The sequence below is a fragment of the Zootoca vivipara genome, chromosome 8, assembly GCF_963506605.1.
Source record: "Zootoca vivipara chromosome 8, rZooViv1.1, whole genome shotgun sequence".
Taxonomy (NCBI): Eukaryota; Metazoa; Chordata; class Lepidosauria; order Squamata; family Lacertidae; genus Zootoca; species Zootoca vivipara.
Window position 1 is genome coordinate 38,627,882 of NC_083283.1, and position 17,347 is coordinate 38,645,228.

General features: G+C 44.6%; 1 protein-coding gene across 1 annotated transcript in view; it reads left to right on the forward strand.

Moving 5' to 3' along the window:
• The first annotated feature begins 9,943 nt into the window (after positions 1 to 9,943).
• ALKAL1 (ALK and LTK ligand 1) overlaps positions 9,944 to 17,347 on the forward strand; it is a 31,012-nt gene continuing 23,608 nt past the window's right edge. Inside the window, exon 1 of the mRNA XM_035125446.2 lies at positions 9,944 to 10,811. Within this exon, the coding sequence (XP_034981337.1) occupies positions 10,388 to 10,811 (424 nt within the window). The 5' untranslated portion in view covers positions 9,944 to 10,387. The remainder of the gene's footprint in view (positions 10,812 to 17,347) is intronic.

The window sequence follows — 17,347 nt, forward strand, 5'->3', positions numbered from 1 at the left end:
ATATTTGCTTTCAGGCTCAATTCAAAGTACTGAACTTTAAAGCCTAATTCAAGGAACAGCGATGTGTCTCTGTCTGACTCTCTTTCTGTGTGTGTGCGTGAACCACTACATCTAAAGTGGAATCCATTGAAACAGATGTGAGTGATTTTATCCACAAAGTGCCATGCAAATAAGCCACAGCAAGCCTCTGAAGGTTCCAGCAAACCATCCCAGGGCTTAGCATGTAATAAGCTCTTTATCACCCAGGAAATCTCTGCAGGCAAAGACTGAGCAGACACAATAGCGTTGTGCTCAAATAAGACATGTGGGCAGAAAGTGCTAGGGCATGCACCACCTCCACTGTCCCTGTGACCCCCTCAATTTCTCGTGTTGAGTGGGAAACTCTTCAAGGGGAGTTCTAAGCATAACGTGCTTAGAATCCTCCATGCAACTGGGAAGGTTCTCAACTGCAGGAAGGTAAGTTCATACATGAAGAACCACACGTTTGACCTTCCCATCCAACATGAGGCAGTTGGGTTGGAGCTGTGGGAATGGTGATGTTGGGGGCACAGCTGGTGAGCACATTCTCATGCCTCCTCCACACGGTATGCTCACACTTGCTCTTTGATCACATGGACAGAGCTATAGATGTCTTTGCCACCATGCACACCATACATACCAACCACATTTCAAGCCCATGGCTTTCTCCAAAGAATCCCGGGAACCATGGTTTGTTAAGGGTGAAGGGAATTGTAGTTCTGTGAGGATTCTTTAAGGGAAGCCATGCACTTAAAAGTATGGTGCGGTTGCGACAGTTATGCCTTCAAGTGTGATCTAACCTGTCTGCAGTTTGAGTCAGACAGAGTCTTCAGACTGAGTCTTCCTTCAGTAGCATCTTGTATGGCAAACCTAGAGCTTTGTAGCCCCTAAACTCTCTAGAAGGAAAACAGTCCCTAGTTTGTGGTGACAAAAAATCTGGGAGTGATTATATTTACATTGTGTCATTTCCCCAGTTGAGCAGTATCATGCTGATATAAAATTTCTGGAGGGCAGTCAGGGAACTACGGTATCTACTCCCTCTGAATAGACTGTTTACTCCAGAACCAGTACATTTCCACAGCTGGTGTTTGAAGCCAAGTATGCATGACATTAGCCACAATTCTGTGGTGTCTTGAGAAATATCCCTCTCTGATGTGCTTTCCCTCAAACAGCTCCATCTAACTTGAACACATAAGCCATGGTTAAGCTGAGGTGTGTACCTTTCAGACAGCCGTTGCACATGCTCAGATGACAGCTTCATTGAAGTGGGGGGTTTGGTGTGGAGAAGCAAATCAGGTGAAGACATTCCTGATGTTTGCACAGCAACTTAAAAATACCACTTGAAACACAGCAGGGAGAAATGATTTCCCTGAGTTTGAGACTTCTCATGTGCATATTGCCTGAATATACTGTATGAAAGCAGGTTTAGAGAGACAGGTAATATGGAAGAATCTACCACTTCCAATTATTTACTTTACTTATTTAGATGGACAAGCAATTTATATTCTGCCTTTCTAATGCCTGCTGTTAACTATTAAATTTATATTGTGATCTTTCACCAAAGGGCAGCAAACTTGTCAATACTAGAACGATACAGTTAAAACTTCTCAAAGCAGTGAAAAACAACCTTCTAGAAACAGTGCATAACTACGATAGGTAACAGTATTCTTAAACAGTAGTAAAAAAATTCCTTCAGTAGCACCTTAAAGACCAACTAAGTTTTTATTTTGGCATGCACACGAAAGCTCATACCAAAATAAAAACTTAGTTGGTCTTTAAGGTGCTACTGAAGGAATTTTTTTATTTTGTTTCGACTCAGACCAACACGGCTACCTACCTGTAACTTAAACAGTAGTGTTTATCTTTCTAACTGAAGTTTTAAAGCCTCTTCTACAGTATCCAGCACTTTTGATGGAAACCAGGTGTGTTTCCTGACCCTCAGCCTATTCCCCAGCTGCAGTAGAAATGCACCCTCTCTTTGCCTCTACTGGGAAGGGTCAGATACAAAGCTCCCTTTATACAGTAGCATGGTAGAGTCTGGCCCTCTTATTATGACAAAATAAAATCCTCATGCAGGCATCAGATTTAAGTAAAATCACAAGAGAAGGGGCAGTGGGGGAAAGTGAAAGCTCTCTCCTCCACCCCATTGCCATTGAATTTGTAGGAGGCAATTGTCTGCTGCATCATATTTTGCCTAATGGTAGGCTGGCCTTGTTTTGTGTATCCACAAGGTTCCCTGCCTGTTTTAGACCCCCTCCTTTTCCAGGGTTCTTAAAGGTTTGGGTGACCTCCACAGATACAGAAGGCTTTCAGTGAATGCTGAAAACGCACCTGTTCACCCTGACTTTTGACACCTGAGATGTGTATTTTTAGTACCCACCTTACCTTTGTAATTTTAGGTTGTTTCAAACTGTTTTTAATATTGTGTAATACTGTGTTTTAATATTAATGTTTTAATTGTTGTAACAGGCCCTGGAATCTTCGGGTGTCTAATAATAATTGCAATATTACAAAAAAAGGCTACAGAGATTATCCTCAACTTCCCCTTGCATTGGGACCCAGGTGGCGCTGTGGTTAAACCGCAGAGCCTAGAGCTTGCTGATCAGAAGGTCGGCGGTTCGAATCCCTGTGACGGGGTGAGCTCCTGTTGCTTGGTCCCAGCTCCTGCCAACCTAGCAGTTCGAAAGCACGTCAAAATGCAAGTAGATAAATAGGAACCGCTACAGTGGGAAGGTAAACGGCATTTCCATGTGCTGCTCTGGTTTGCCAGAAGCAGCTTTGTCATGCTGGCCACATGACCTGGAAGCTATACACCGGCTCCCTCGGCCAATAATGCGAGATGAGCGCGCAACCCCAGAGTCGGTCACGACTGGACCTAATGGTCAGGGGTCCCTTTACCTTTACCCCTTGCATTATTCCTTAGCCTGTGTGAAGTCGGTCCAGATACAGGACATGGGTGGACTGTGTAAGAAGACGTTTTTGGAAAATCTTGACAGATCATGACACAGCAGCACCGAGGAGGAAGTGATGCCTACAGTATGCAAATGTTGAATCTGCAGAATGTTGCAATGCCTTTTTAACATCCCTCATAATAAAATGGATGCATATGCCTTCAATTTTCAATCTTCAAAGACTGCGAAACCAATGTACTTACATGGAAGAAGCTCCTATTGGGCTGTGTGGAGACTTTGGAAGAAACATGTATTGGATTAAGCTGCACAGTGCTTTGACAAGTTTCAAATTAGCTTTTTTATCCCTCTAGATTGCACAGGCCATATGCCACAGCAAATAGTTTTGCACACTGAAAAGTGGGTCACGAAGCTCAGCTCTAAATTATTATTGTCTGGGGCATTTATCTGTAATGTTTTTTCACTGGGGACATATTTCCCCAACCCAGATTGTACGTATCTGCTTTTGATTAGGAATGAGTTCATACCTTCACTTTCCATACCTTCCAGGCATCGCTCAGTGCCTTTAGTATTCCTGTAATTATTAAATTCTTTCTGGCAGCTTTATTAGGCTTTATCTGTTCAACTACATCTATGACTTTTGATGGTTCAATTAGGTTTGGCCTCCACCACCCTCTTTCTTTCTTTTCGCACCTTAGTTTATTGTTTGCAGTTTTTGTCACTTGCTGAAGAAGTCCCATACTTCAATTATTTTAAAATATATACCCCACCTTTTAGATCAATATGGTAAGGTGAGATACCAAAGAATGCATTTAAAAGCAATAATCCAGATTTGATCAACAGTCCTATGATATTCCACTTATTGTAGTGTGAGCTACTAGACCTTGAATAGATCCACACATTTATCACACACACACACACACACACACACACACACACACACACACACACAGGAATTTGCAAGTAAAGCACCTTTTATGTGATCCTGGTAACATTAAATATGAGTTCTATCTAGATTTTCATGCTGCCATTGTGAAAATTAATTAGATATCAGAACTTTTCTATTGGAAGATCATCCCACATTACCAGTCTTCTCAATTCAATTTCTCATTTTCAAAATCACATTTTCTATTAACACAGAAACAGCTTTATATTTTATCTTCACTGTAGCCAACTGAGGCAGGCACCATTGTTCCTTTTTTATACACAAGAAATTGAGGTTGGAGGCGGTCATTTGCCAATAGTTATCCAGCAAATCACCGTGATGACTCAGGATTTGAAACTGAGTCTACCATTTCCAAGACTGATAGATGGGTGGTTTTCAGTTGCTCGATATGCTTAGTCAAAACAGTCTGTGTTCCCATTGTTTCATTGGAGCTAAAAGTAGGTTGAGTTAGCCAACCCTTCAGTCACATCCTGTACATGTGCTCAGAAACATTCTTTCCTGTGTCACAATTTTCTTTGGTACAGGCTGCATAACACTGCATGGCTGACAACATTTAAAAGATCACATTTATGCACTCACTTTTATGGAATTTATAGAATTCAATTCAACAGGAAAGTGGGCTTGATAAAAGGTAAAGGGACCCCTGACCGTTAGGTCCAGTTGCGGACGACTCTGGGGTAGTGACGCTCATCTCGTTTTACTGGCCAAGGGAGCCGGCATACAGCTTCCGGGTATTATTTCTTGATACTTTTAATTAAATCTTCCTCCCTCCCTCCCTCCCTTTCTTATAGTTATATGCAACAGTATAACCAGCAGAAATACATAATATACTTTAAGACAACGGGATAGCTCAGTTGCTAAAAGCATGAGGCTCTTAATCTTAGGGTCCCACATTGAGCCCCACATTGGGCAAAAAATTCCTGCATTACAGGGGTTTGGACCCTTGTGGTCATTTCCAACTCTACAGTTCTAATACACAGGATACAGACATACACTTTTCTTTCTTTCTGAAGCTTTCACTGGTTGATGTAAATTGGTCTGCAGCAGGGGTGGTTGTCCTAGGAACATAGGATGCTGCCTTATACCACATAAGACAAGTGGTGGTTCAGTATAGTGGCTGGCTCAGTATTGTCTACGGTATACTGAGTGGAAACAGCTCCCCAGGATTTCAGATAGCCCTCTCTCCCACTCCTACCTGGGAGGTGCTGGGGATTGAACTGCAGACATACTGCATGCAAAGCAAATGCTCTACAACAGAGCTACAGATCTCCCTGTTTGTTGTGAAACTGAGTGAGACTGATCCTAAAAGGTGGCCTCATTCAGCAGCACCCCATGGCTTGTCTTTTTATCCTTCAGGTTTTTAAGGCAGGAGTTGGGAACCTTTCTCAGCTGTGTTCCCTTGTAAGCAATCTTTTGGGAGCTGCTGGTAGTACAAGCAGATACATTTTTCTGTGTACCAGATTTGCACAAAAGAGCAGTAAAAAAAAAAAGTATGGGTACTACCCCAAGCAAGGACACCTATAAGTCAATTGTGGGTGTGCATGCAGGTATTTGTTGACTTCTGGTATGCACCTTTCATATGTGGCTGGGGAGTGGCTGGGGAGACTCAGCCAGATGGGTGGGGTATAAATAAATAAATAAATAAATTATTATTATTATTATTTGAAATGCAAGGTTTCCCCCCAATAATTTTTTATTAAAGTTTGAAAGAAAATAAATAAAGGTTAATATCCAATATCTTTTTATCAAAGAGGTGCTGGGGATTGATATCCAATATCTAAAAGAAACTGATCTAAATAAAAACACAAACCAAAAGGAGGAAAAGGGGGGGGGGAGGTGAGAAAAATGTAGAGGGAGAAAAGGAACGGAAGAAATGAAGAAATGAAGAAAATGATAACTTTGCCATCTCAGCTAAGTCCAATAATTTTAACAACCATTCCTCTACAAGTTTTTCAATACAGCAAATTTGCACCAATGAGCAATAATGTTAACAAGCCAGGCAATCATGTGAAATTATTGGCATGAGAGGCTGCTGCTTCATTTCCTCTCTGCTTTTCCTTTCCTGCCTACTGTACTTGCATGGACAAGTTATATTTTTACTTTTAATACAGTTGCTTTGTGGAACAGCCATTCCGCACAAAAAAGTAGTGGATGTAGCAACCGAGTAATTTCGTTGTTCCTGCAAGGGGACAATGACAATAAAGATATATTATCTTATCTTATCTTAATTATAAAGATACAACAACTGGTGGAAAAGGATGCAATGCACGAAATGCTATATCTAGCAGGTGGTGCAGCCAGTAAAGTAGAACTACGCTTTTGAAAAAACATCACAAAATGTGCTTCAGTACATCCACTGTCATGTAATGTGCAACTTTATATCAGACTTTCTCCCCTTACTGAATTATCTGTGGGGGTGGGGTGGGTGGGTGGGAGGTAAGAGGAAGAGGACACCATGTGTAAGACACAAAAGAGAACAGTGACCTAAGCAGCTTCAACGTCACCTCAGACTCCAGTCTGTATGAGGCCTTCCTCTAAAATGCAGGCTCATTCACATTAAATTCCTGTTGGAGCAAAGTGAGATGGAGGTGCGTTGGGTCTATGTACTGTATGCACTAAATGTCAGCTTTCTAACACTTCTAACAAAATGTCAGAAAGTATCCTGACATTGTTGATACCCCTAGTAGCGAATGAGTTTGCATGGATAGATGTCATGTTTCAGAGGGATACAGATCAATGTTTCCGTAGCCCCATATATCCAATAAGCTGCTGGGAAAATGTGGCAGAACCTGCAAGAGCCAAAATGAGAAAAGGGATGGGGAAAGTGGGGGGAGGGGAGGACAAACAAGCACATCTTAAAGCTCACTCCCTAAGAATAGGTCCCATTGCATTTAATGAGACCTATTTCTGAGTAGGCACGCATATGCTTAGATCTTTTTGGACAACAACCCCATTCGCCAGTGTGGTGTAGTGGTTAAGAGCGGTAGACTCGTAATCTGGTGAACCGGGTTCGAGTCTCCGCTCCTCCACATGCATCTGCTGTGTGACCTTGGGCTAGTCACACTTCTCTGAAGTCTCTCAGCCCCACTCACCTCACAGAGTGTTTGTTGTGGGGGAGGAAGGGAAAGGAGAATGTTAGCCGCTTCGAGACTCCTTCGGGTAGTGATAAAGCAGGATATCAAATCCAAACTCCTCCTCGTTTTTGGATCTCATTAAAGACTTTGTCCCAGTGCTCTCTCGCAGCAGTAAACACTGTGCTGGGAAAGTGACTCTTTCTCTGATTTTCAAAGCAGGGCCGTGTCAAAACATTTAATTCTGTGCATAAAGAAACATTCTCTTGTTTTTATTTTGCAGACATTTTAAATAATATTCAAAGCCCATTGACTTTGATGGGTTTAAAATGCTCTCCTTCAACTGAAGCCGTTCTGTTTCCCCTACACCAGCATGGTTGATTGAATGAATTATAGTTGCGGGTGTCATAGGATATTTTATTGTCACTTCACACTATACATTTAAAGTGCATTCCAAATAAATCCCTGTCCCACAAAGAATCATGGGAACTGTAGTTTTGGGCGCTTGAAGTTGTAGTTCTGTGAAGGATAAACTACGCCTCCCATGATTCTTTTTTTGGGGGGGGGTGCGGGGTGGTGGTGGGGAGTGAATACTTTAAATAAATGGTGTGTCTGCATTCTGCAGCCATAGATAAAACTTTGAATGAGCTCGATTTTTTGTTCTCCCTTTTGATGCTCACTTTACTGCCCCCCCCCTTCTCCCACGATCAACTCACGGTTGGTTTTGAGCAATTTATACACAACATGTCCTTTGAAATGAAGGGGGTCTTCCACCCTCAATTTAGTTTCTAGGAGAAAAAAAATACCTTTCCTGCTGCATGTCTCACCCACCCACTCCGGTCATTCCCCCCCAATGCGTCAATACTAGGGAATCCCACTAACCTAAGAAAGCCAAACGATCGGATATATGAGCTCGGAGCATCCTCTAATCTGGACGACAATCTCATTTCACAAGTAGCGGAGGGGAGTCATCTCCCTGAGTTTGAACCTGCGTCCTCAGAGGAGGGGGAAAAGTGGGGAGGAGGAAGTTTGTCAGGAAAAGGAGGGGGGAAGACCCTCGTTGAGTCGAAGAAGAATGATTAAGAGAAGACTTCGTTGTCTTCCACCCACCTAAAGTCGATAGCACTCCAGCGGACAGGCTGAGGCGGAACTATATAAGACAGGTGTATGGCAGCCAATTCCGACGGCTCCGAAGCGACGCCCAGGACACAGTTTTTACGGATCGCAGACCAGCCTCCAAGCGGGGAAGCTGCAGGACCGAAGAGGCAACTTTGGCACGGTAAAGTCCTTTCCTCGCCCCTGAAAAGACTCATGACAGGCTTTAGGCAGGTCTCTCAACGTTGTTGTTAATGGACGGGGGTCCCTTGGGTATTACTGAAGGTTTCTGTCTGCTAGTATATTTCTGCTTGAAATGAATCAGGGTGCCCTCGGGGGGGGGGGTATGAAGGAACAGTGAAATCGCTTCCCAGGCGATGCACCTGCCGATGAGGAAGGTGAATGGAAGAAGTTTGCATTTGTGCAGACGCTACGACCACCGGGTGGGTGGGTGTTTCTGTGTCCCCCCCCCGTTAGATTTTTTATTTCAAAGACAACACTGGGTGGAAGGGAATTGGAAGAGACACACCCCAAAGAAGTGGGTTTGTGAATAACTGAATTAATATTCTCCCTCCCTTAATCCTAATTGTTCGCTATATTTGGAAGAGCTTACTTAGGGGTATAAAGTACCGAGCTTGGGAGCCTGAGTCCCTCCTGGTCGGGTTTCCAATCGCTTCTCTTTTTTCCCCAAGGGGGTCTAAAACATGGGTGTCTTCAGAAAGGTAGCCCAGGGCCCCACTCAGCAGAATGGCCAGGGCTGGATTTAAAGCGGCGGAGGTATGGGTGGGTGTAGGCGTAAGACCACCCAAATCAGAGCTTGAAGAAAATCCCCACCCTATAAAGACAGGTTACGAATCTAAATACAGTACTGTAGTTGCCATCGATGATGGAGGCGGAGGGATATTAAACCTGCAATTTTGCGAACACTTCGACCAAGCCCCATTTTATTCCCCTAGGGTTTATTTCTGAATAGACAAGCATAGGATTGCACTGTATTTATAAAAAAAAGGAACGAAGAGGGAATTTTCCGGAAGGGCTAAAAAAGAAAGAAAAGAATATAGTATTTCGGGATGCAGAAGATTTTAGCTGTGTTTAAGGGAGAGAGAAAGAGAGACTTTGGCTTCTGAATATAATTTTGGGTTAAGGGTGTAATTTCTTAATCAGTTTGAACAGAGATACTTAAAAATCGAAGTCAGGTTGCTGCTTCCAAGTCCTGGAATCAGGTTTCGAACAGCACCTCGGACGATTCCTCCATGTCCTGGGTGCCCAAGACATCTAGAAGAGATGTCAAATTACAAATGCTTTAAAATTGTCATATTCCATGGTGGGGGAAATCAATAAACTGTGGTAGAAAATCCAGGCAGATGTGCAATGCTGAAAAAAACAAATAACTACCCCGCCCTATACGAGAATAACTTTCGAGGTGCGCACAACGTTGGTGCAACTGCGCGCCCCGGAGATAACCCAAGTCCCATTCTGATCAGAGACCTAAAGATCCGGGTAAGAAATAAGCAGAGACACTCCTACAAATACATTCAACCTATTCTCCTCCCTCCGCCCCCTACTTGGCGCCCCCCTGCTCAGAGTTAAAACTTGTCCGTCGAGCGCTTTAAACCCCCAGGAGCGCTTGGGAAAGAAAGCCAGGCAAATCCCGCCTAAAGCCCCTGCGGATCGCGAAATGCGTGGCCTGCTTAATGCCCTCCTCATAATCCGTGTCTATAAATGTGCCCTAAAGGGCTCCGGGGTCTAAAAGGGAAGCCGCAGAAGCCTGATGGTGGGCGGGGTCGCTGCTGCGGCGGCGGCGGGACCAGCCCGAAGAGCCCCTCCCTCCCTCCTCCGCCTCCTCCCGCTCCGCCTGGCGTTCCTTCTTCTCCTCCTCTCTTCACACGCGCTCGCCCCGCCACAGACCCGAGCGCGAAGCGAGCGTCCAGGCTGGCAACTGGCGAGGCCCCCGGTGGGACTATTAGCAGAGCGCGCGCCTGGGGAGCTGGCCTGACACCCATCGCAGCGGCCAAGCTGAGAGGAGCGAAGGCTCCGGCCGCTGGAAAGGAGCCTCCGCTGCTGCGCGGACGCCCTACTTTCTCTCTCCGGCGCGGCAACCGCGACACGTGCCTTTGGCGCGCCCGCAAGCAGCGGCGACCATCCCGCCGCCCAGAGCGGCCTCGCGCTCGCGGGGCTCGGCGTGTGGTACCTCCGCTCGAGCCCCACGCTGCGCGGCCACCGCCGGCCCCACCATGAGGCGGGAGCTGAGGGCGGGAAGGGGCAGCAGCAGCAGCAGCAGCAGCAGGAGCTAACCGCCGAGCGCTGCCTCCGCCGCCTCGCTCTCTTTTCCCTCAGGAAGCCGAGAGATGCAAGGGGCCAAGCCATGCCGCCGCCGCCGCCGCCACCACGCGCTGCCTGCCCTCTTCTTCTTCCTGCTCTTCACCTCAGGACGGGCGCCCAGAGCCGAGGGCGCCGCCGCCGCCGCCGCCGCCAAGAACAAGACCCGGGACCTCCAGAACCCGGCGGCGGCGGACAGGAAGGCGCTGCTGGAACTCTTGCTCAAAGCCCTTCGCGAGAGGAGCAGCGGCCACAGCCGCCCTCAGCACCAGGCGCCTTTTCACCCCTTGGGGGCGGAACGGGTCATCGCTCGGCGCTACACGACCGGCGGCGCCCTTTACTCCTCCGCCTCGGTGGATCGAGAAGCCAGAGTGATCTCGTCGTCGTCCTCCTCCTCCAGGGAGCGAGCGGGCGCGCAGGCACCCAGGTTCTTCACCTCTTCCAGGCATTCAGGTAAGCGGAGAACAACCGGTCTCGCCCTGCCTGCCCCATTGCAGCTTGAGTCAGAGATCCTTTGCAGGTGGCAGGGGGAAGAACACGACTGCCGCTGTCCATGTGCAAAGCGCCGCCAGCCCCCTCCCCCTCAACCCAGTTCCTACCTGGGACTGAGATCTCAAGGCTTGGATTCCTGGTAAGCTTGAATAAGCCTCCGCCTTCCCTTGTTGATGCACGCCTCCTCAACGCGATGGTGCTATCTTTTGCTTTCCTCACCCCTAGTACAGTAGTTTCACATAGTAAAGGAGGAGGTTTTAAAATAGGACTATCCCTGCTCAACGCCCTTACATTGCTGCAGCGGTCATCGTTTGAACACAGGACAGAAGGTTTACCCTCTGGTTTACTTTGACCTAATGACTTCAAAATAACTTTATTGAAATCAGTGCTACTTTTAACTTTACTTCTAGATGGCAGTTATAAATAGGATCCGGTTGGTAAACAAGCCAGGCTGACTTGGTGCTTCCCAAACGTATTGCAAGTGGTAGCTGGGTTTTAGGGCATTTCAAAATGCAAATTAACCTCTTGCATTGCTTACTGTCGCTCACGGTTTCGGTGTGATCCGTTGCTGCTCCGGCTGTTCTGACAAGCCTTATTTCGCTAGCTGGCTCTCCACAGCCCTGGTTTTGTTGTGTCTACGGTAGTACAGAGCTGGTGTTTGATCCTCAGCAGATCTCCCTAACTTTCCCTCCTTGTCCTGAAAAGTTCCGGGTATGCAAGGCTCATTCACTTTCAGGCTCTCCAAGTGCCTATTGAACTGTTAATTGGTACAGGTCTTCTGAGGCTAAAACCTCAAGGCAGCAGCTTTCCAGCTTTATGTACATAGGAGCCAGAGTTCCAGGAGAGTCTGCTGTTGTCTTTCATTGTGGAGGCAAATAGACCCCAAAGAAACCCTTTTTGCAATCATAAACAAGGGGGAAGCCACTCTGGCTCTTGGCATTTCTGTTCTAAGTGTTCCCTGGCAGGAGGCAGCCATCTCCTGCGCTGGCTTAGTTTTTAAAAGGTGGAGGTTTCTTTCATGTGTTCTCAGATCATAACCTGGCCCCTGGCATTTATTACTCCCATCTTGCTTCTGGCTCCACATTGATCACGATCAAAAATATATCTGTTGCTTAGAAAGTGTGTTTCCACCCAACTGTTCCGGTTACTCTTTTTAACACTGAGAAAGAGGCAAAGCCTTTCTAAACAACTATAGTTAACATTTTAAAGGGCAAAACACAGCTGACACCAACCCACCACATTCCTGAATTTTTAGACAGAGGAAGTGATTAAGTAAGTACTTAGTTTTAGTGGTGACTTTTGCCAAACTTTTCCATCTTGATAATTTCTTTTGGCATGGGCGTACCCAGGATCAAAACTAGGGGGGGCAAGGGGAGGGGCCAAGGCACGGAAGGGGAGGGGCCACAAAGTGGGCGGGAACAGCGAACTCGCGCTCCGCCGGGCTGTGCCCCTCCCTAGCAGCAGGGCTGGTGGGCGGAGGCGGAGCCCAGCCCAGCGGAGCGCGAGTTCGGCGTTCCCGCCCACCGCGCCGCGCTCCCTGGTTCCCCGCCGCGCTTGGCCTTGCCTGAGGGCGCGCCGGGGAGCTGGAGGGAGGGTGCGGCGCGGTGCGGCGGGAATGGCGAACTCGCGCTCCGCCGGGCTGTGCTCCGCCTCTGCCCACCAGCCCTGCTTCTAGAGTAGGGCAGCTGCCCTAACTTGCCGCATGGTGGGTACGCCCTTGTCTTTTGGTGCCTAAGTGGCTGGAAGTGGAGAGTGATGGTTTGCAAATAAAAGAGAGACAATGCACAGAATGCTAGGTGTACCCAAGTCCCACTAAAATACATCAAATGAAGGCAGTGGATTTGATCCAACGGACGGCTTGTGTAAACTGAAGGAGCTTCTGCTCACCAGACAAGGCTGTCCTTATTTTTTGCTGGTCCCCCTCCAGCTGTGACCACCCCATGTCTCATATCACACCATTCCTAAGGGTCTTTAGATGTCAGGACCGGGATGCTGCAATGAGATGGAGGCAACAAAACTCCATCTGGAGTTCATAGGACCCAGCATAGAATGATTTATGTGATTTTTGACTCATCGGAACTTACATGTCTGTCTTTGGATTGTACCCGAATAAAATAGTCATTTTCTTTCCCAAGAGCTGCAAATCTGTGTGAGTTCAGTTGTACATTATATAGTCGTCAATGCATAACTGATATATCTGGTCTACGCAATGCCTTTGGGAACTTTTCTGTCAGATACAAGCAAGTGAGCCACGCAATCTGCACTGTAGGCAAGGTGCTTTGGCAGTACCTTCATGGTGTCTAGACTAGGGTTAGTGTTAAAATATCCTATGCCAATGTGCTCTTGTCTTAAAATATACTGTATTCTTGCATCTCAACCATTTATCTTGCTTCCTGCAGCACTGCGGCTCCAGATGGTAGAGGTGCAGCCGCTGATGTAAATTTTAAAAATGGATGTGCATTTTAGTTACATATACTTATTCTACTTTTTTTCTATTGCCAAAGTAATTTAATTATTGTTAAATTCCCAGATATGTTCTACAGGTACAGAAGAGTTTGTTTTTAAGTAATATAAAACTCATTAAAGTTTCTTATACTATAGAGAAGCTAATGCAACTTACTCTTTCATGGCCTTATGCAGTTTACACAAAGATGGCTGAATTAGTATATTTTGCTAACACAGGGAAATATTAAAAATCTTATAATATTCTACGATACCACATTTCCTTTCCTGGTAAGTCCAAGGCTCTCTGACCCCACTTTTACCATTATGCTTGGCATGAAGCCTCTACTCAAGAGCCACAGCATTCAAGTACAATTTGACAAAATGTTAATTAAGTTTAGTCATAAATTACCACTACCATCTGTTAGAATATTTTCTGCAAACACACACAAAATCAGTATCACAGAAATGGTTACCTCCAAATATGAAATTTTATATAACAACCTATGATGCAGAATGGAAAGGGGGAGGTGGGGGGATTTTGGCTTTGCACAAGGCATTGCTCAAATTTGAGCTCCCAAGGTCTCACTGGGTAACATATCTTAAAGTGATCACATTTTCACAGAGTAGTATCCAGTCTTGCAGCCCACTGCACCCTGGTGCAAACTAGAATGTTTGAGGATCCCCCGGAGCAAATTTAGAGGGGGCATAGGAGGCTGCAGAGTGGAGGGAAAACTGCTGAGAATTGCAACTCTAGCTTTTTCCGTTGACAAATAACTTCCATTTGCAGACAGACAACATTGGATACCACCTATATGTACAGTATTACACTGGGTTTCTAATTTCATTCAATTTAACTTTAGAATTATTCTGGAATGTTTACTGATCTCATGCTTTTATCTTCAAATAGCACATGTTCAACCTTTTTTTTTCTTTTTGTTTTAAAGAAGGGACCACTTGGATATATAGTGTGTAGAAAAGTCTTCAGTAAAAGATTGTGAGTGGCATAAATCTGAAACCACTATTTTATTCTTTAATCAAAGTTTATATTGCAGCAGCTAAATGAACTCCTGTAATGTGACTTTTTCATGTACAGCAGGGGTTCCCATTCAGGTGGCCCATGGCATGTCTTTGGATTTGTGCCTGAAGACCACAAGTGGTGCATCCATTGCATTAAATATCTGTACAGTGGTACCTCGGGTTACAAACACTTCGGGTTACAGAATCTGCTAACCCAGAAGTAGTACCTCGGGTTCAGAACTTTACCTCAGGATGAGAACAGGAATTGCGCACTGGCAGTGTGGCGGCAGCAGGAGGCCCCATTAGCTAAAGTGGTGCCTCAGGTTAAGAACAGTTTCAGGTTAAGAACAGACCTCCGGAACGAATTAAGTTCATAACCAGAGGTACCACTGTATTGATTTTTAATTGTATTTTTATTGCTACTTTTATTTCTTTTATTTTATTGCAGTTTGAATTCCATAGAATTCAAAGAAGCAATAAAAATATGTAAAATAAAAAAACACAATTTTGTTTGCTCATTGACTTTTCAGCTCCACCTTTCTAACTGGTCCTATGCATGAAACAGGTAGCATACTTGAAGAAGCTACAGCAGAGGCTCTGGATTTCAGTTTTCTACATATCAACTTAAATTTTGGTTCTAGAACCACATTTTGTTTGTTCCTGTCAGTGATGCTGACATGTGCAATGACTGCTGATGCCTCCCTAGCTTTATCTGCCAACCTATCTAGATGAAGTGTGATATCTGTTACTTTCATGCCAGGCTTGCAGGAACATCATTGTGCCATCTCCGTGGCCATGACAAATCCAACTGTCTGTTTCCATTATAATCAGATCACTCACTATCAGGAGAACCTGGCTCCCAGGTGGTGGATTCCTGGCACAAGAAGATAGTTGTTTGTTCCTTCATGGATAGTTCCTCTCTCAGAGTACCCAAGCCCTCATTTTCTGTGTCAATAGGGTCCATGGTACAGTAGTGAAATACTTTTGGCATGTCTTTAAGGACCTCGTCAACAAACTTCTCTCTGTTTCACCCAGTTGACTACGTTGGCCTTAAGTGATCAAACTTGTTCCCTGAGAGGCAATAATTTATTGCACTAATTACACCTGTGCCATTCTGTGCAACACACTTGATACAATGGCTTTTTGTTGTTCACTTGGGAATTTGTAATTTGTAATATTACATTTTTAATTGTGATATTAAAATGGGAAAGAGTGGACTGTCTGCACTGGTCTCCTCATCCTGTATGCTAAACTCACACAGGTGCCCAATTTGCTTGTTTGCTTGATTGTTTTTCTTTGCTTGATTGTTTGTTTGCTTGATTGTTTTTCTTTGATACTTTTTTCAGTGGGTTTGAGGCATTTTCTTATTGGGGGCTTCCTCTCATGCAGTTTATCTTGCTTGCATGATCCCTGGCCCCTCTGCCCCACCCGATTGTATGACATAACTTATTGACAATATGTAACAAAATCATTTGTTTTCAAAAACATTGAAAAATTTTAGTGGTACTTTAAAGACTAACACATCTGGTATGAGATAACCTGGTATGGATGGGAATGCAGTTCATCATATGCAACACTCCATCACATATCTGATGAAGTGGACTCTCGTTTATGAATTCTTATGCTACAACAAATCTGTTAGTCTTTAACTGTATATAGTTTATGAACTTACTATGCCATACTTCCTTGCCCATTCCTGCCAATATGAATTCTAGCAAGTTTAGTATTTTTCATCCTCTTTATTCATTGACCAGAAGGTTTTTTAAAAACAAAAACAAAAAGTTCTTCTCACAATAAGTTGAAAACAGTTCCATTCCAAAGCAACAAAACCTTCTTGGTGTGTTTGGTTGATATTTCTGACTCTGGATGGAACTGCCTTCAGTTCACTCTGATAAGCTATCTCATTTGCCACACTTCCTGTAAAAATGGTGGGCCCATGCACAATCGGAGGTCTCGACTGCACAGAGCTGAAAACTTGGGGAATGCCCTCTACTTTTGCAGAAATGCTTGGCAGCCATATCCTTCCCATCCCATTACCCCTCATATGTCTGGGGAAAATCTAGTAAAGGAGGTTGTGATGGAAATTGGCAGATGAAAGAGCTGGTGGGTCTTGCCATGCATTGGAGAATTTTTATCATAAGCTGAATACTTTTCTAAGCATTCTCAAGGCTTGGGGAAAACCCAAACCAATTCTGAATTGAAATGATTAAGCCTGCAATTGCATGTGGATGCCCCACCAATGATTAAGTATAAAAATTGTAAAGCATGGTGTATTCTGAAGATTGCTATTTTGTGAGACATACAATTGGTAGTGTATAGTTACCGTATACTTCTTAGGTTCCTTAGTTACTCTTTATTTTCCCTGATGACTCTCTAAAACCCTAAAACCACATAGGAGGTTTGTACTTGATAGAAAATGTGAGGAGGTCATCACTTGTTTTAGAAAAAGGAGCACAAATGTATATTCTTTTGATGTTTGAATCACAGCACCTGTTGTTTTTCTTGAATTCCCATAGTATGAGATTTATTAAATTGAGTTGCTTCTTGCTTTGATTTCCCCTTACTATGACAGAGGCCTAATTTATTTGCCCTACTTTTATAATGTCGGTTTCGAACTGTGGGGCTGACATGCTATCCCTCATTTCACTGGCAAACATCCCAGTCGAGCAAAATATACTACAAGCAAGCATAGCAGATACTAATTGGACTAATGGCTTCAAACTAAATCTCTCACAGTTCAGTTCCTAAATAAGCAACTGACCGAATATGTGTAGGTTTCTTGCTGATAGGTGGTTTTAAATTGAGAGAAAACATAACATTTTTCATCATCTGATATGCTGGACAATGGTTTGCATAAATAAATGCATCAATCATCCCTTATTTCTCTTGCCTTTCTGACTCTGCTCTAACTTTGTTTGTTGTTATTTTTGCCTGCCTCCCATTCTTTCCCTCTGTGTCTCATATCCTCAGGGGTAGCTTGGGGGGCATGGGAAGCTGCATTGAGTTGGAGAAACAGCAAAAAATTGGGAGCCCCA